Genomic DNA, 20,334 nt, shown 5'->3' on the forward strand with positions numbered 1-20,334 from the left:
TAAAGTATTAAAGAGATAAAGTCTAAATTATAAAACTAAAAGTTTAAATCATAATATAAATAATATATATGTGGGTCGGTTCGGTTTTTATGGGCGGTTTTAGACGTCAAAACCGAACCAAACCGTTATTTTTCGGTTTTTGTAATATTCAAACCTAAACCGTCGGTTATTGGTTTGGTTTCGGTTTTTCGGTTTCGGTTATATCGGTTTTTCGGTTTTCGATTCGGTTTTTGCTCATTCCTACTTATCCTAGACCATAACATTTTTTATTTTTGAGCTTTAAGCAATTGTCTTTTTTATTAATCGAGATTTATAACCTATTTGGATGATAAACATATCAAATTATGGATTAAATTTAATAACTATACCATTCGTTTTATTATATATTTTTTTAAATACAATTGTCTATAATTTTTGTTTTATTATATTTTTTGAAATACAGTTGTCCATATTTTTTGTAGTGACATCAAAAGAAAAAAATATGTATACATATCTAACGGCAAACAAACATTTAGTATTGTCCAAACAATTAAGCCTAATTTAATAAACCAAGTTCTTCTCAAACGTTAAATATTAAATTAGCATGCATATGGCAATTTCGAAACCAAAGTAAAAAAAAAAAAAAAAAAAAAAAAAACTAAATACTACATATTACCAAGTGAGTCATGCACGTAAATATTACATATTCTCAATGAGAAATTAAATATCCTCCTACTTTTATTCCTACAAATACTCCTACCAAATTAAATGATGACATGTGTCATATTAGTTTACTAAAATATCATTTAAATTTATTAAATTAACATTAAATGTTACACATGTCAATATTTAATTGGGTAGGAGAATTTGTAGGAAGAAAAATTAGGATTATATTTAATTTCTCATTGTCAATATATATAATATAATATGGAAAACTTTTATTTTTGGAACAGTTGATATCTTCCATAACTAGTTAAACCGTTATTATCTTAGACCATAATAAGAATAGATTTTAGATTTCTCGAGTCCTTTTTTATAAATCGAGATTTATTACCTTTTTGGGGTGATAAACATTAAATTATGGACTTAATTAAAAATATATAGATTCTATTACCCATTTAAAAATAATCGATTTTACTCAAACAAAGTAAGAATCGATTTTAATAAAAAGATATATATTCTATTACCAATTCAAATTCATTGCATTTTAATTTTTTTAAGATATCGTTGTGTAATTTAATTATAAAATAAAACGCCGATCAATATATATATATATATATATATATATATATATATATATATATATATATATATATATATATATATATATATCTTTTATGTTTTAAAAAGATACGCCAAAGCTGAATCATGCACGTAAAATAGAAACGATTACATGCAAATCTGTAAACAGATTTTCCCCTACGTATTTTAAGCAGTTTCCATCATAACTTTGTCTATATAATTAACGCATCGTGTTCTCCACAGACAATCTGTAAAACAAATTCCACCTTCGATATCAGAAGCATTTCATCTCAATCACACAACAATGACGATGAACAGATATGGACGAAAGCAAACCGTTTTGATGTTCCCATGGTTAGGCCATGGTCACATTTCTCCTTTCCTAGAACTAGCAAAAAAACTAAGCAAAACCAATCTCTTTGACATCTACCTTTGTTCGACTCCTGCAAATCTCAAGTCTATCAAGAAATCACCTGCAATTCATCAAATAAAGCTTCACCTTCCGGAGCTACCCGAGCTTCCATCAGATCTTCACACCACCAATGGCCTCCCACCGCATCTTATGCCTGTTCTGAAGAAAGCTTTCGACATGGCAAGTGATGAGTTTTCAGGTATCTTGAAAACCCTACAACCCGATTTGCTCATTTACGATCTTATTCAACATTGGGCTCCGGTGGCGGCTTCCGCCCTTTCAATCCCGTCTGTGGTGTTCATCACCACAAGTGTCACCATGGCTTCTACCATGTTTCATCTTTACTTGAAGAGCTCCAGTGGTATTCCATTTCCATTCTCGGATATCTATTTTCGAAAAAATGAGTATTCTCACGTGTCGGAGATTCTTGAAAGCTCAGCAAATAATCGTAAAGATAAAGATCGTGTTATGGAGTGTGTCGGTCTATCTTCAAGTATCGTGCTTGTTAAATCTTTCAGAGAGATTGAAGGTAAATACAGTGACTACCTCTCTCTTCTTACTGATAAAAAGATTGTCCCTGTAGGTCCACTTGTGGTTGAGCCACCTCCTTCTGTGAACGTGAAGGAAAATAGTGTGATGCAGTGGCTTGACACAAAAGCCATTGGATCTACTGTTTTTGTTTCTTTTGGGAGTGAATATTTTCTTTCTGAAGATGATTTGAAAGAAATTGCATTCGGTTTAGAAATGAGCAATGTGAATTTCATTTGGGTTCTAAGGTTCCCGAAAGTGGAAAAAAAGCTTAGCCTTTCAGAAGCTTTGCCATTAGGGTTTCTTGAAAGGGTAAAGGATAGGGGTTTAGTGATTGAAGGGTGGGCACCACAAGCCAAAATATTATGCCACAAAAATATTGGTGGATTTGTGAGTCATTGTGGATGGAGTTCGACAATGGAAGCTATGAAATTTGGCGTTCCAATAATAGCCATGCCAATGCACCTTGACCAGCCGGTCAACGCTCGGTTGGTGGCGGAGGTTGGGGTTGGAGTTGAAGTGGTGAGGGACGGAAACGGGCGACTCGAGCGGGAGAAGATGGCGGGTGTTGTGCGGCATGTGGTGGTGAGTAAGTTAGGGAAGGTGGTGAGAGAAAAATCCAAAAAGATTAGTGTTGATTTGAGGCTTAAAGGGGAGGAGGAGATCGATGCTGCGGTGGTGGAGCTGTTGCAATTATGCCGTCTCGGCCGTCGTCTTCGTGGTATTGGGAAAATTGAAAAGACTAAAAGTGAGTCGTTTGCAATTGGTTCGTATTGTGTGGTGAAAGGTGAAGTTTGATCATAACAGAGATCTTCCCTCTCTTTTGATTTTTTAAAGTCAACCAGAGTCTAGAAATATATATATATATATATATATATATATATATATATATATATATATATATATATATATATATATATATATATATATATATACCTGAAAGTGGCATATAAAGGTCAATGGAGTTTAATACAACTTTTTTTGGCTGGCCCTTCTTAGGATGAATATTAGTTCGGTTTCGGTAAGTATAGGGTGTATTCTGAAAATACTTTTAACATGATTTTCAGAACATCCAGCTTCTAATTTTTATTTTCTCTTTTGGTTAAAGGTGTCGAGTGAAGATGTAGAGGAAAGGCTACCCTCTTTGTGTTAGCCAAATTATTACGTTTAATCTATTATTATTGTTCTAAAGCTGTTTGTTAATGTTTGAGTCCATTGGCATATAATTGTAGTCGATTAGTATTGTGTACAAAGGGTTAAAAAGATTTATGACCCTTTTTCACCTTGGTTTTATTGTATTAACTTCTATAATTATGTCAAAATAAGTAAATGTAAGATTATTTTGGAAATATATATATGTATATTAAATTTTTTTAGATTCAAAAGCAAAAGAGCAAACTTTTCAAGGATTTCATTGTTAAAGTTTAAAACTAAAAAGTAAAAAACTCTAACCAAAAACCAAACTAGGAATCCGACTTAAGCTCATGTATAAAGTTCAAGACCCTTCTGCTGACCACAATGCAGAGAAACTTTGCAACACTTTTCTCGAATGTACAACTGAAGCGATTTAATTTCAAATTGTCTAAACCCAATTTGCTATAACTTATTGTCAGTGTCTTATTTTTAACTGCAACGTTTTAAATAAAACACAACTACTATAGCAAGAATCTAAAACAGGTTCCAATAAGAACCTTCAAGCATGTTTTGGAGGCAACATCATTTTAGAACTATTAGGGACAATTTAAAATTTTAATAAAAAGTAGAAGGGTCAGTATGTAAATATATGTCCATGTGGTTAAGTTAATTAGACGCTCCTTACATTTTCTTCTTTGTATAAATGAAGATCATTTCAATTTAGAAATTCATTTCTTCATTTCAATCTGTAACATGGTGTCACACCAATGAGCTTGTTGTTGCTTCGTTTTCATTATCTAATTAGGTGTGAAACCCGTGTATTACACGGGTTGATTAAAAAAACATATAAAAGTTTAAATATTAAGAATTTTTTAATATCATATTCAATGTATTTTAATTTATTAAAAATTTTGTCATATTCATTTAATTTATTATCATATTCAATGTATTTTAATATATCCTTATCTGGTCTGTTTCATCCAATTAGTGTAGTCACCAATTTACCCAACAGCCACCATAAAAAATCATCACTATTTTATCTAATTTATGACCATAAAAATTTGTCACTCATTTTGATTGTTATTTCTTATATTTAATTCATTTTAAGTAATTAGCCTAGAACTTAGTCAATGTAAGATATACTATAATTCATTTATCAAAATATATCTTGTCAAATGATAAACATAAATTGTTCAAAAATTTAAAGGAACTCACAATATATACAATTTATTTTTATTGCAAAAACACATCATTTAAATAAATAGTTTCAAGTGAGAACCTAAACGTGAGAAACCAATCACATTATCTATTCAAGATTTATAAATATTTTTGCGACATTCTCCTCCTTAGTATCTTCAATAAAACAACAATTAAATCTTCCAGCAATTTGTGTACCAAAAAAAAAACAAATATAATATATTCCATAACACTATATTTGGTGAATACTGACATGATCTCAGATCCAATTGTATGTATTGGGTCAACTTCAAATTGAAAATTTAGTAATTGGAAAGAAATAGGTTGTAAAAAAAGGTATATATAATAGACTTGAAAGAGAAATCTATACCACAGTCTCCAAGAATGGTATACTATTAGAAATGATTAAATAAATGCAAGAAATAGCAATAAACATTCATACATTTGTTTATTATATTTATATTTTATGGCATATCCTACTTTAATGAAATCTACCGATTTATAGCAATACAGAACAAGTTTATGTAGTCATTTCAATGTATAATGTCTTAATAAGATAAAAACTGAAAGTACAATGCTATAACTATATCAGGGGTAGATTAGTAAATTGAACAGTTGATGTTACCTCGAGATATATTCTTGCCATTCTGGCCTTGCAGTAGACAACCTGCAAAGAGTTTAAAGGTGTATGAGATAGCAATAGTTGAGAAAATGGTAGGAATGGAATGAGTGATTACTTTCAATTATAATGTTTGGTATGGTTACAGGAATGAAATTATTCCAACATGTTGTTTGTTATGTATAATTGGAAACCAAAAGTGATTTAAGTTGATAAATAAAGAAAGAAATGTTAGTTTATTAAAATAAAAGTTTAATCACATTAAGATATAACATTAAATAATTTACATATAAACAAATCTTTTGTAATGCTCTTTTTCATTCCAACTTAAATTCTACAGAAAGAATATCATGATTTTTTTTTAAAGTAGGGTTGACTTGTTTGACTAACCTTCCTTTCAACCAATAATACATCATTTAGCATTATAGCCCCTCGGAGCAAAGATTACACCTTGTACTTATCTTGACATCAACAAATTATAAAAAATTAAGCTAATGTACTTGATATGAAACATAAAATTGGAATATTAATATAAAAAACCGTTCTTACCTTGTGATATGTTTTTAAAAACCTAATTACTTCCTCCATGAGGTTATGATAAAACCCCTACACCAAATTTCAAACAGTATCAACAAAACTATTTCATTATTTATGTTAATGCCATTTAACTTGATAATAATGAAAAGTCTATTACCTCAAACTATTTATTATCTAAACAATCCAGAGCTCATAACCAACAGGAAATCCTATAGTAATTATATTCTCAATAATATATGTCATATATAAATCAAATCTCCCTTCCTGTAACCAAATTAAAGTAACAATATTATAAAACCTAACAATATGAATAATAGAGAACTTATAAAAACAAAAGAAAATTAAATGATATCTTCTTTTGTAGGACTCTCTCAAAATGGTTAACTTAATCAATATCTCATTCACCACTTTTCTTAGACTCTTTTACCCTTGTACACTATGTAAAAGTCACTTACAGTGAAGAATGGTAGAATACCACATGACAACTCTAGCTCTTGAATGGATCAAGTACTTACTACTATAACAAATGATGATCACAAAACTACAATTGTTTCCTATACATAAACTTGATGTGAAAATATCATGTCAACGAATGATCTAATCTCCTCAGAACCAGTTAAGATAATATTATTAACCAATTCATTGATATCTATTTTTGAAAGATTATGAGAAATTGTTCTTTCCTTCTTGAGATTATATGTAAGTAGCATTTTGGCAAAAGCTTATTTCTATACATTTATGTGCTTTAAGAATAACTGTAACATCTCAAAAATCCAAGGTAAAAATTTCATTTTTATTATACTCAAAACAATATTATAATTTCGTTCAAAGCATTAAAAATCACCCAAAATAAAACAATTATCAGAGTCAAATCCCCAAGATCACATATTGCGAAAACATGGGTGTATGTGTTGCGATCGTCCCGAGCTCTTTCATTTGGAAACTGAATTACCTGAAATAAAACTGAAAACAGTAAGTACAAAGCTTAGTGAGTTCCCCAAAATACCATATAACATACAACACACATACAGTTGCCATGAGCTCCCCCACATGGTCTTGACCTGGAATGCCATGGGCTCCCCCACATGGTCTGATATCCAAGTGTCACGGGCTCCCCCCGGGGTCTTCCATGAAATTATCACATAGACAACTAGCATGCCACATAACACGGAAACAAATAACATGCAGCATAACATATAATGGGTCGGCATTGGTGCCTTCGACCCATAGATATAGTGAGAAGACTCACCTCACACTTAAGAAGTTGACTGAAAGAATCCCTCGTTGCTGCCCTGGCGGCTTCCCGAACTATCAATACCAACAATACACCCAATTAACAATTGGGCTCCAATCCATAATTACAACTCCATGCCTGGTGTAAAAGGATTGTTTTACCCCTAACATATCCTTGTCCAAATTTATGACCCGACTACAATCTAAAAGGCCTAAAGGCCCACAAATCAACCATTGGCCCAATTTTCCATATTGGGCACAAACCCCTTACATGGCCTTGCCTTAAGGCCCAACTATTCTTTTTAGTCCAACACCCGAACTCTGATGGCCAATAATTGTTGGATTAGGTGTCTAAGCTCATAACTATAATTGGTATGTATTTAACCCAATAGTAGCATGGTCCTTTTGGGTTGCCTTCACCATAGCAATTTGATAGGATGGATATTTGAGAAAGAGGTTAATTGTGATTTATTAATATATTATAAGAATAATATATTAATTGAGAAATCATATTATTTAATCATTATTGATCGAGAATTAATTTGGAATCAATTTAGCTATCAAAAGAGATTGATTAAATTAACGGGGGCTGGTTAGGTAAATCAGTAATATTTATAGTTTGGGCTAATGATCCATCTTGATTAAGGATGGATGAAATTTATGTGAGGGTCCATGAAGATTTCGTCCAAAAGCCTATCATAATGGTTATTAGATTGCTTAAGGCCTAGGCAAGTGAATTAGGGTTTCCAAGATTAAAACCCTAAGGAGCCTACATTATAGATAGAACCTCTAGCACTCCTAAAATTGGCCCTATGCTTCTAAGAGAAACCCTAGCCGATTTTGGGTGCCTCCCAACCTCTCTCATATTCTTCCAACTTGATTTTGGTGTTTGTGACTTATTATAGGTATCGCATTTAAGGTACTAAGCTCTTGAAGGTTAAGGATTACAAGCTACAACAACGAGGTATTCATCTAACTTGTTTTATGTTGTAAATCTCGAAAGTTGTATGCTAGTTAGGGTTCACGCTTTGGATAATTTAATATTGCATGTATAGTTGAGAAAACCTATATCCAAAGCATTAGGGTTGCATGTGCACCATAAGATTGTTGTAGTGCTCAAAACCCATCAGTGGTATCAGAGATTAGGGTGTTTTCTGTTATATTTATGCATTGGTTAAGTGTTCAAAGCTGAAGTAAATTGAAATTTGCATTATGTCTGATGAACTCGATGAGTCAATTGTGGGACTCGACGGGTTGGGGCTACTCGATGAGTCCATTGCCTGACTCGACAAGTCGACTCGTCTATTGGTAGATTTTTCGGGATTTTGACCAGAATTGGATTAGGAGCATTACCAAAAACCTTTTTGACTGATAAAATTCGATTTTTTTTTATAGGGTAATGATTATCCTCATCTAATTAAAATATAATTGTCAAATTTTAAGATAATTAATAGAATATATGATAAACTAATTATTTGTATTATTTAATTTGAATTATCTTGCCATATAAGTGGATTAGGTCAAATTTTATGATAAAGATTAATTATTGACTTTCATTGACTTTCTCAAAATAGCTAAGTGTTTTTATCTTTACTTCGAACGACCATAACCTTTTCATACGAACTCCGATCTTAACGATCTTTATATCCACAAAATTGTCTCGAAGTAAACTATGTATTTCTTCCATAGTCTCCTAGCTAAACTTTACTCATTTTCTGATATAATGCAACGAGTATAATGACATACGTATTGCGTCATCGAATCATCACCATTTATATCAATCCATTCTCTTAGTCAATGCATCTAGTAGCATTTCACGTAATAATACATGTCAGTGAAAACAAAAGTTACAAAATGACTACTAATTGCAACTTCTCAATCGATATGCACAAAAAATAAATTTGAATTATATCGATTGTTTATCCTGGATGCAAATTCATCCAATGTCTTGAGATAATGTCGCAATTAATAAGAGATCGTTAAGAATAAAATAAATGTTTGTATGAATTCAGCAATAAAATGTATCATGAACCCTAACTTCACACTTGGCACATAATTAATGGCACAATCAAGTGATAGGAAGTATAATTCCTATCAACAAATCGATCAATCATTAAGAATAACGTTACCACATAATTAACAAACAAAGACACGACTTTAAGAATAACATGAACAATGACAAGGATACCTGTGACGGTGGCTCCGACTGAATCAGAGGTACAAAGGTGCCTACTAAACACTCTTAATGTTGAATCATTAAGAGTTAGCCTCTTAATGGTCCCATCAAGAGACCTACCAAAAAGCCGCTGGCGTAATTGTCATGCTTAATATGTTGTTTATGTTTTAAACAGTCGTTTGTTAAGATTTTAGTTCATAAGTGTTAGAGGATTATAAAGGAAGTACACATTAGAATGTCTTCACATTTGAAGAATAAAAAATCTTTTTAAAAGATTTGAAGTACTTCATCAAACTCTAAAAAGTATTTACTCACGACAAATTTCTTAAAGCTTCCATCCCAATTTGTATTGTACAACCGTAATGCACAAACGATAACAACCAAGTTCAAGTGTAAAAAAAAAAAAAAAAAAACTACTTGAAAGAGGGCATTTCCGGAATTTCACAAACCCAATCTTTTAGGTCTCAAATAAGTAGAACTCCCTTGCTTCAATCCAGGCATGGAGATTGCCTGTTGCTGTTTCATCCTCTTGGCTCTCTCCTTTGCCTTATTCCTAATCTCATCTTCCGCTTGCCTTTTCCTCAAAGTCTCCATCTCTTCTTCCATAGCCGATTTTTCCTCTTTCTGCTTCTTTTTATGCTCCAACATGGATGTATCCGAATCCTTAACCGAGAAAAACATGGGCCCCATTTCCGCCAGCCACTGGGGCTCAACTGACGTGGCACACTGCATGTACTCTTTTGAAGTCAAAATCAGCTCATGATACACCACATAATCCGGCGTATACCCCAAACCATACAAAGCACTACTCGGATGCAAATGACACGGCATCCCGTTTCTACAGTTGACGTATTCTCCAACTCCTTTCAACCTCGCAGCATTATGAAAGTAAGCCGAACATATCGCTTTCCTTACAATATCCCAATCCGGATCGCATGATGTGAGCGGGATTTTGAGTGTTTTTAGAATGTCTAGCAGTTGAGATCTGACCTCTCGAGCCTTTCGGAGACCTTTGACTTGGAGGAAATGATCGTTGCACCAGTCACCGCGATAATCCTTGGCTTTCCATTGTTTGTAGACGTTGAGTAACGTTAAGTGGTCGGATTCGGGCACGAAGAATTTTTCTCGGGCAGCATCGCTTTCTTCTGCCCGGTCTTTCGGTCGGAAAAATACAGATGGGACCGAGAGCATGGATACGATTGTCAACACTTCGTCTAAACATTTCAGTTGTTCACCGACTAAAAGCATTTTGGCTAACGGCGGATCGAGCGGGAATTCAACCATTTTCCACCCGAGATCCGTTAGACCCCCGACATTGTTTAACGCGCCCAAAACCCAAAGCTGATACATCGAGTTCAAGATATTATCTTGTGGAGGCGGATCCATGAAGTCAAAATCCAACAAGTTTTCGATTTTCAGAGATTTCAGAAGCAAAACAACGTTTCCGAGATTAGTCCTCTGAATTTCTGGAACGGGTTGCGGGAGCATTTCGTTTTGGTATGCGGTCTCGGTATAAAGACGATAGCAAGTGCCTGGACCGGTCCTACCTGCCCGACCTGCCCGCTGGTCAGCTGCTGCCCGGCTGACCGGGAAAACCTGTAGAGCATCCATACCCATACGCGGATTATACACCTTCATTTTCCCGTACCCGGTGTCGATAACGTAAAAGATTCCGTCCACGGTCAACGAGGTTTCCGCAATGTTTGTAGCCACGATGCATTTGCGGGCCCCCTCTTCGGCTTTCTGGAAGATTTTTGCTTGTAGGTCAGCTGGAAGTTGAGAGTAGATAGGTAGGATTAATAAGCTGGAGACTGTTTGCCTTGTGGTGGATGCCAGCTGTTCCATACGTTCTGATAGGGCGTAGCACGTTGCCTCGATCTCGTCTTGACCTGTCATGAAGATGAGTATGTCACCGGGAGCACTCGTGATGTGGATCGTCATTGCTTGTTTTACAGCGGCTTCCACGTAATCTTCACATGGTGTTTTACTATACAAGGTCTGCACCGGAAATGTTCTCCCGGGAATGTGGAAGATTGGGACACTGCAAAATGAAACATAATTATAAAGTTAAATACTAGGGTCATTATGGTCATTTTCACAGGATCAAACATTTTGTTGCTATTTACCTGCCAAAAAAGTTGGAAAATTTCTGTGCGTTGAGGGTAGCAGAGGTGACTATGAGCTTGAAATCTCGACGCCTGGCAACAACTTTCTTGAGGATCCCAAAGAGTACATCCGTGTTTAATGATCTTTCATGGGCTTCATCCATGACAATGACACTGCAATATGGTGTACAGAAAATCAGATTTTCTATCATCATATAAAACGCATTAGATTAGATTATATTATTGTAAAGAAGGGTATGCCTACCGATATTTGTCAAGATCTGCATCTTTCAATGTTTCACGAAGCAGAACACCATCAGTCATGTACTGCAAACAGATGAACATAAATATCTTTATTTAAAAAATTATAAAAGAAAAAGACGATTTAGTACATGGATCACTCATGAGTCTGAGTTACCTTTATAACAGTTTTGGGTCCGGTCACGTCCTCAAAACGGATCGCGTATCCAACCAAATCTCCGAGCTCTGTTTCCATCTCCTCGCCAACTCTTTTGGCCACACTCATTGCTGCCACACGTCTTGGTTGGGTGCAACCAACTATGCCATTTGTCGTGTACCCATCTTCATGCAAATACTGTTAATATATAATAATTTCAAAACATTAGTGATCAAAATAAGAGTACTATAAAATTTGTGATTGGAAAGTAAGTAGTCAAGTACCTGAGTCAACTGTGTTGTCTTTCCAGAACCAGTTTCACCTACAACCACCACCACTTGATTCTCCCGTATCACCTAAAACAAGGGTCACAACAACGTCAACAGATTGTTTATTTTTGGTTATAAATTTTGAAGAAAAAAGAAAAACGTACCTGTAATAACTCATCTCGAACAGAAAATATCGGGAGATACTGACGTTGTTGTGAAAGTGATTTTGACTTTGCAAAATCACTTACTGCTTCACCCTTTTTCATGTGTTTGCCAAACTTAGCTTCTTCCTTGAAATCAACTTCACCATCTTCACCAACAACTGCTGTATCAGCATCAATCTGTTCTGCTGTCTTCTCAACTCCAAGAATATCACCAAGCTTTGAGCCAGCAAGTTCCCAAAACCGCTGACGTGACTTATTCATACTTTGTTTTTCATGAACTTCCCTAACAAGGTTCGAACCTTTTCTTGAAATAATAGCCATATCAGAAGTCGGATCCTTTAGTGGCATTATTGGTTCCGCTTGCTTAGTAAACACAATTCTCCCATCCAAAAATGGAGGCTTTGTATCTGAAATAAATACATAAATTTTCAGCAACATGAAAAAAAAAAAAAAAAAAAAAAAAAAAAAAAAAAAAAAAAAAAAAAAAGTAGACACGAGTCCTTAAATGAATAGAAAAAGTTGTGAAAATCATACCATGAACAAGAAGAATAACTTTGCGTTCATCTTCATCATCAAACTCTGTTTGCACCTCTGTACCTCTAACAGCTCCAGATCTCATGAGCTGGCGATCCTCCCATTGAGCATTATCTGCAGTGAGCTGTGATAGCTTTTTGCTCTGAGCAAGTGTCATTGGGGTTCCATCTTTACGAACCAGTCTTTTTGTCACTTCTGCTTCTTTCTTCTGAACAGAAGCTTCATCACCAAGATAAAACGATGAGCTGTCAGCATCAAACATAGTGTTCCCTTCTTCTCTATCATACCATGCACGATCAGAGTTGTACTCCATCTCTAACATCATACTCTCAGTTATCTCTGCATTGTGAAAAACTTCCTTTCCATCTTCTTCCCCATCCTCTAAGGGTAGTGAACTTTCTGCAGCATGTGGTCGCTGAGATCTTCCACCAGATCTTGAAGCGGAGGATCTGACTGATCCAGATGCCCTAATTGGAACAGGAGAAGGGGCAAAATTGTCCCATGGAGAATCAGAGCGACCCATAGGAGTATTGCCACCATACCAAGGAGAAGGTAACCGTGCATCAGGTGAAGCACCAAGTAACATTGGTGATGGTGAAGGTTTATGATGTCTACTCCCACTCGAATGCCGAGGTGAATCTTCCCATTCCCATCTTCCATCATCCCAATCAGATCTACCTACAACACACACACATGATTCATTTTTAATAATGAGCAAGTTGAACTGATAATATAGTCATTACAAAAGTCGGTGCATACCAGGTGTCCTCCTTGAACTTTCGTATCTGCTTCTTTTATTCCCATAATCTCTATAGTCTTTTCCATAACGAGGTGATTGATCCACATGGTTTCTCTCGTCTCTATCACTACTGTAATGTCTCCTTGAATCATCTCTGCTATCATACCTACGCCTATCATACTCTGTTGGATCATATCTATCACTCCGGTGTTGACTGCTTCTGGAACTTCTAGATGAAGGGGTAACATCCTAAAATATCCAAATATGAAGTTAAGATACATGTGTCATGTATGAACATTGAACAATCTAATATAACATCCAAAGAAGAAGGTAGCATCCTCTAAACTTACTTCAGAGTGTGAACCATGCCTAGCAGATCTACCACCAGCTCGTTCTTCTTCAGTGATTTTACTTTCTGCAACATTGATAACAGTTAGATCATAGAAGTTGATGTGTTTGTAAAGAGTTCATTAGGACAAGTAAAAAAGGAATCACAAGAATAATACCTGAACCAGATGTTTTGCTCCCAGTGGAATCACGATATTGTCTGCTTGTATAATTGCGACCACTGCTGGATACACCACTACCAACTTCGTCAAGACCTGTGAGTGAGGATGTGTTTTTTTCCACATCTTCATCAAGAGATGTCATCATAGATGAAAATTTTTCTTTAGGAACTTTAAATGATCCTTCAGCTCGTTTTGCACTTGCAAGAGCATCCAATCCTAGTAATGATTTCCTCTCAGGTGCTCTGAAGACAACCCTATCTTTCCCAGGCAATTGTAATCCACCGCCACCGCTGTTATCAGGTTCCAATGTCTCCTTTATCTTGTCAATGTCAATTGGATTCTGTTTGTCACAGTTTGAAAATCAAATAAGTTAATAACTGAGAAGAAGTATTTATGCTTTTGTTAAAGAATAAACAGTTCATATTCTAAACTAACCTCCATGATCTGTGTTGACGAGGCTAAAACACAGCACCAATCACTAGGAAGAAAATCTGTTTATAATCAATTTAAATGAATAGAGATTAGTAAAAAAAATATTTCTTGCCCTGACCCAATGCGGCAGAGGTAGGGTTTCAGAATTGTACTTAGAAATCAATCACAAGAAGAAATTGAGAAGGCATATGGTAGATGAATGTACCAGGAACACCGTTGACGTTCGTAAGCGGAGAGGCGCTGGATGTGCTGAGTCAGGAACAGAACTTCGATCAATAAGAGATTTTGGTTTTTAGGGTTTATAATTGGATTCTTGATAAGAATACAGCTGATTTAAACACGAAGCGACAATACAAATATTAAGAATATGAAAAAAGATTCCATACCTTTAATGGTAAGATACTAGGTGAATAAAGAAACCTTGAAGCCGAACTATTGAGAGGGATGAACTGTGAAGATACGTTCTAAGAATATTGTGTGAAACAGAAAGATGAAGGTGAGGGTGGATTTGTGGCGATGTCGGTGAAGAATTAAGAGTAATTGAAAAAACTTGTGGTCGTTTGAAGAAAAACCCTAAGGAGGGTAGGGGCGGAATCGTCACTCGTCAGGAATGATTGGTCGATACCAAGACCATCGACTAGCGATAGCCTAAGACTGGCGAGACAGGGGGAGGCGAGACAGGGAGAGGCGAGAGGTGTATTGGTCAATCAATTGCTTCGGCGAAGGATTTCAAAATTTTGTTGTTGACTTAAGTGGCCAAGCATTGAGTTTTTTTTTTTTCAGAAAATTATAAATTTAGAGGCCTTCTGATTTGAACAAGTGGCTGTTTGATTTTAGGTTTACTGGGTTCGGTCAGTAATTTTGGACTGATTCCATCCGGTCAGCGCGTTTAGTAAGCTCATAAAGTGGTTAATTCGGTCAGTTTTGACTGGCCCAATAGCTTACTCGGTCCATTGATTATTAGTAGCTGACTCAAAAAATTAACTGATATACCCTAAAGAAAAAAACGACGCACGCAACCTCCATCTCTTCGGCTCTCTTCATCGATATTGTGTCTCTCCCTTCTTCCACAAAATATTAAAGGTGCAGTCTTCCATCCGACCAACGCAACCTCCCTCTCTTCGGCTCTCTTCCTCAACGCCGTCGCCGTCTCGTCGCCACCTATCCCCGTCTATCGCAACGTCTGACTTGCTGCAAACAGGTTTTTTTTTCTAAAATCTATTTTTTGATGTTGGGGGGTTGTTTATGAACGAAAATCTGGAAAACCCCCTTTTTTATGTATAATGTAATAAATCATATTGTATATTGAATTGTTCAATTTTTGTTGATGTCCTTCCGACATGCTTGACTTGCTAGTTTTTCAACTTGTTGTAATTTATAGTGATTTGTTGTTGAATTGATGTTTGAATATACACCATTATTGTTGAATTGTTGATGAGATTATCGGTTTTATATTGTTAACCTAGTAGGATTACCTTTTATTTCTTTCAATTAGAGAGTCAAACAACAAAAGAGGTGCTTACAATCACAACTAAAGATGGAAGTGAGAATATTATTTTCGAAAAAAGTGCATTGGTTCATTAGTCTTTTGTTTTTTGATTGATTCAATTCATTATTCCTTGTTTTTTTATATGATTATGGAAATTCATCAGTACAAATATTAATTTGGAAAATGTATTTTATATACGCTTTTATGAAAAATGTTATGTATATTTATTTGTATATGAAAAATCTGTGTATACTTAAGTAAAAACAAAAAACAGAAAGGGAGAAGAATGAATTTTATATATTATGAATGCTTTCATAAAAAAATGTTGCTTGAGGGTAATATAGTCATTTTTGCACTGTCAGTTAGATGTAAAATCAAACAACAAGTTTCAGTCAGAAGTTAATTGAATCAGAACTTCTAACCCAATAAGTTCTAACTCAGTCAGCAGCCCAGTAGTTTGATAGATGCAATATATTGCTGATTCGATCAGCCTTGTTAACTCAAATGGCTTACTTGGTAGGCCTAAAAATCTTTGTTTATTGGAAAAGAAAAGGCCCAAATGGCTTAATCGGTAATCCTAAAAATGTTGGCTAACAGGAAAAGAAAAAACCAACAACCCTTAATTTCCATTATATGCCCTCGCCTTCCACCGAAGACCTAAAAACAAACCCGCTGAACAAAATAGCTCCATCTAATTAGTCAGCTCATCCTCAACATCTCACATCGGCGACTTCCCCTGTTGCTCAGCATCTCTAACCAACGACGACATTCATAGCACCAACAACGACGTCTACAACAGGTAACGTATTCAGCCTTTTTTTGTTTTTTTTTCCTGAATTCACAAAAAGATTAATGTCTAGTGATTGAAATTACTGATTTCATTCTTCTTGGATTGAAATGCTTTAAAGGGTGTGTATAAAATCAGTTGATAATGTATATTTGCGTATGAAATCTGATTTTTATTCTATATGAGCTAGTGTGTGATTTTAATATGAATTAATGTGTGAATAAAATCAAATTTTAGATATGTGAAATCAAAAAATGTTGTATATGTTGGTCTGAAATTAGATAATGTTGAATATTTTGTACATGTTTGTATGAAATCAGAATTCAGAAAATGTTATATGCTTATGAAATCAAAATTTATTTGTATGAAATCAAAATTGATGTTGTATATGTTGTTAAAAATGTGATGAAAATAAATGTTGTGACGTCGTACTGTTGGCGAGACACCGGTTGGCTAAGGAATCTCCGGTCGGAACCTGTAGTCACAATCAAACACTATGCCAAACGTTCTCCGAGAGGGGATCCAAGGAGGACACTCTGACGATCTATTCAGCAGTCTGGGGGAGAGACTTAGCGGGATATGAGAGAGAGAGAGAGAGAGAGATAGAGAGAGAGAGAGAGTGAAATATATTGTACCTTTTTAGGCGCTTCCTAAGTCCCTTATGTAGTTAGGGTTTTAGGTGAAGGGGACCAGAATAACGACATTTGATATAACGGGTTGTTATTTGTCCACCTGTCTCCATCTGATCCTTCATGTGTCATGATTGGGGCAAAGGGAATATGAAACGTCCCAAAATATATGATCCAAAAACCATTTTTGATTTAAATAAAACAGTATTCCAAAAACAATGTCCATACAATCACAATAAAATTAGTGTATCCAAAATCATATCAATTAGAGTAATAACATAAAAGCAAAATCCAAGTGGTGTGTGCGATGCAGTCAATCCAAGCTCTTACCCTTGGAATTGGAAGTACCTAAAACATAAACTGAAAGTCGTAAGCACAAAGCATAGTGAGTTTCCCGAAATACCACATACCATACATATAACACATAATGGGCCTCACCTTGACTCGCATAACGGGCCCGCTCAAATGAGTGTAACGGACCCCACCCTGACTCACATAACAAGCACCGTCCAATGAGTGTAACGGGCCCCGCCCTAACTCGCATAATGGACCCCACCCATATACAAACATACTACATAAGAAGTGATAGCATACAAAACAATCATCGGGCCTCGCCTAGTAAGCATATAAGCACATACTCATACTAGTGTCACACAGACTCCTAGCATCCTAACATAAACAATAAGGGTCGACAATAGTGCCTTCGACTCGCTAAACCCAGTGAGGAGACTCACCTCTCACTACTAAATTAAACAGATAATCCTCGGTTGCTGGTTCGACAAATCCCCCAAGCTCAAAAGCTTGGCAAATAAGGTGGTGATTTTGGATCCAATACCTTATCTCCAGGCTAAGCAACTTCAAGCTTCTCCAAATCCTTCAAAATGCACAAAATGAACACCAAATGATTTCCAAAGGCTCAAACACTCAACAATGGAGGCTAAGACTCGTTTTTGGGGTTTTGGGGCTTTAGAGGTTGGTAAAGATGCCATATCTAATGAATAAGGATGATTATATAGGGTGCAAAACCCCCAATTAGGGTTTCATTAAAGTCCACGTACACCCAACGTACGTGTCACACCCCGAAAACCAAAGGCGGAAACATTTCCGGGGCGGACTACACGTTGAGTATCAAATCCAATGCACATAGTAAGTAAAGTAAACAACCATTACATTACATATAGAAATTTACATTTGTTTCAAAAGTAAAGTTGTACAATTGTGATACATAGTATATATATGAACAAAAGTAAGACGAGTCTTCTACGCACTACGTCTTCACCAAAATGGATCATCGGGTACCTGTCTAATGCGGACCTGAGAATACAAGCATTTTAAAAATCAGCATAAAGCTGGTGAGTTCATAAGAGGTTTTGTTTTGTGAAAATGTACGAGTTTCCTTTTGGTTTCTGAAAATGTTACAACTCAAGAAAATCCCATATTTTCTTAAGAGTAATGTTTGGTTAACTGTTAGGTTACACTGTTCTAGTTATGTTCAAATGTGATCCCAGGAAAATCCCATATTTTCCTAATGTGTAAGATGTATACTGAAAACCTGGTTATCCTTGTAATGTGTGTGTTAATTCACCAATCCCAAAATGTAATGTAAAAGATGTACTCTGAAAATGTATTAGTCTTAACACGTTTATAAAACTAACATATACCAAGTAAACTAGTTACTTAACCCATTATTACTATTATGTAAATCTCTGTTATCCAAATTGCGAGTTCCATAACCATACAATAGACTAATTAGGGTAATAAATAGTCCATCACCCTATATGACTTTCGTCACCCTTGAACCTTTCGGTTCGGTTGTAGCTAGCAGCCAAGTGCGGGGTAGTCAACCCCGTATAGATCTATACACTCAATTCATGCTCCATATCTAAGAGATTCTGGTTATGGGGGCGGTCCTCCACTTGCGTATCTCTGTGGAGTGTTCACCGAGGACGTGTCTCTAATTATAGGATTAACAAATTTACTAGTAATAATACTGAAAGATCAATTGACTATCCTCCACTTGCGTATCTTTGTGAAGTGTTACCGAGGACAAAACAATGTTCAAATGTTATGCTTTTAACTGTTATATTGTGGGAAAACATTTGTGAAAATATAAATACAACAATTTATAATGTAATTCAGAAATAACATGATAGTGTGTCCTGTAAGTTCAAACAGGTGTTTATTACGACTGTTAGTGTTAAAAGCATATATAATATGAAACACAATGTATATAAAACAAGTTTTGAGTACAAGTATCACTTGTACTTTGCTTGTATTCCCCCTGAAAACAGTGAAAACAGTGAAAATGGGTAGGGGTATGAACTCACCAGACGAGAAAACACGACGGTTTGGATGTTATGTGACGGTTCGGGGCTTGATTACGCGCGAGGTTCCTATGTAAAATGAAATGATATGCAATTGTATCTTATTAGATTTTGAACCACTAATTAGACATGAATATGCCCTCCAAGACGTGAAAACACTTCAATTCAAGTGTTAGGAGTGATCCGGGTAGCATCTAAGGGTGTGTAGGGCCTACATATGGAGTTTACTCTTCAAGAGTAAACTCCTTAAGGAGTTTACGGCCCATTGACCACATCCCCATGAGTTTATGGCCATAAACTCATAGGTGGTGGGTTCTTGGATGCCAAATGGTCATACAATGCACACGGGAAGGTTCTAGGGTCGATTCCATGGCTTAGGAAGTGATCGGGACTTGAAATGGCCTTGGAAATGAGTTTACGGTCTAAGGAGATGTTCTTGGGGAGTTTACTACCTTAAACTCATGATTTTACAACCGTAAACTCATGTTTGTCCAAGAATCAAGGGCTTTGGTGGTTGTAGGTTAATCACATGTGATTCTAGGTCCAAATCCAAGCTATTAAAGGGGTTAAAGGCACCTTAACACCCTTTGAGGGGTGTTTACGGCCTAAGGAGGTGGGTTTATGGTCCAAGAATGTTCTTGGGCTGTAAACTCAAGTTTATCCCATTTGATGATGATTTGGTGCATCACATGAAGGTTTATGAGGTTCTACACTCCCATGGAAGCATTTTGAAGGTGTTTAAGGGCATTTTGACTCATTAACATGAGTTTATGGTCCATGAATGAAGGTTTACGGTCCAAGAACATGCTTGGGCCGTAAACTCATGTCCATACATCATATGATACGATTTTGGGGTCCTAAGCTTATGCATGCAAGTTTCTAGGCCGAATCTAAGCCCT

At 35.6% G+C, this 20,334-nt stretch overlaps 1 protein-coding gene and 1 pseudogene across 2 annotated transcripts; one reads left to right on the forward strand and one right to left on the reverse strand.

Moving 5' to 3' along the window:
- The first annotated feature begins 1,564 nt into the window (after window positions 1-1,564).
- Window positions 1,565-2,959, forward strand: LOC145038400 (UDP-glucosyltransferase 29 pseudogene; annotated as a pseudogene).
- Window positions 2,960-9,342: 6,383 nt separating this feature from the next.
- On the reverse strand, window positions 9,343-14,910 carry EMB3011 (RNA helicase family protein). Of its 2 annotated transcripts, none has more exons than XM_078988973.1 (13): window positions 14,593-14,910; window positions 14,412-14,455; window positions 14,210-14,265; window positions 13,772-14,114; window positions 13,616-13,680; window positions 13,286-13,514; window positions 12,527-13,204; window positions 11,993-12,399; window positions 11,844-11,915; window positions 11,581-11,757; window positions 11,428-11,489; window positions 11,184-11,336; window positions 9,343-11,098 (listed from the first exon to the last, which is right to left on the reverse strand). In XM_078988973.1, exons 3-13 carry the CDS (start codon window positions 14,213-14,215, stop codon window positions 9,499-9,501), a joined length of 3,792 nt encoding a protein of 1,263 aa, XP_078845099.1. In that variant the 5' UTR covers window positions 14,216-14,265; window positions 14,412-14,455; window positions 14,593-14,910; the 3' UTR covers window positions 9,343-9,498. The 2 variants fall into 2 exon arrangements, with proteins under 2 accessions (XP_078845099.1, XP_078845100.1); XM_078988974.1 differs by having other exon boundaries at window positions 14,412-14,472.
- Window positions 14,911-20,334: the final 5,424 nt, after the last annotated feature.

Source organism: Lactuca saligna, chromosome 4 (genome assembly GCF_052625555.1).
Source record: "Lactuca saligna cultivar CGN05327 chromosome 4, ASM5262555v1, whole genome shotgun sequence".
Taxonomy (NCBI): domain Eukaryota; kingdom Viridiplantae; phylum Streptophyta; class Magnoliopsida; order Asterales; family Asteraceae; genus Lactuca; species Lactuca saligna.

Coding starts and splice junctions, on each gene's coding strand:
- EMB3011 (XM_078988973.1), bottom strand. Junction 13,515..13,615: donor GGCATGGTTCACACTCTGAA/GTAAGTTTAGAG, acceptor TGGATATTTTAG/GATGTTACCCCTTCATCTAG. Junction 11,758..11,843: donor AGACAACACAGTTGACTCAG/GTACTTGACTAC, acceptor ATATATTAACAG/TATTTGCATGAAGATGGGTA.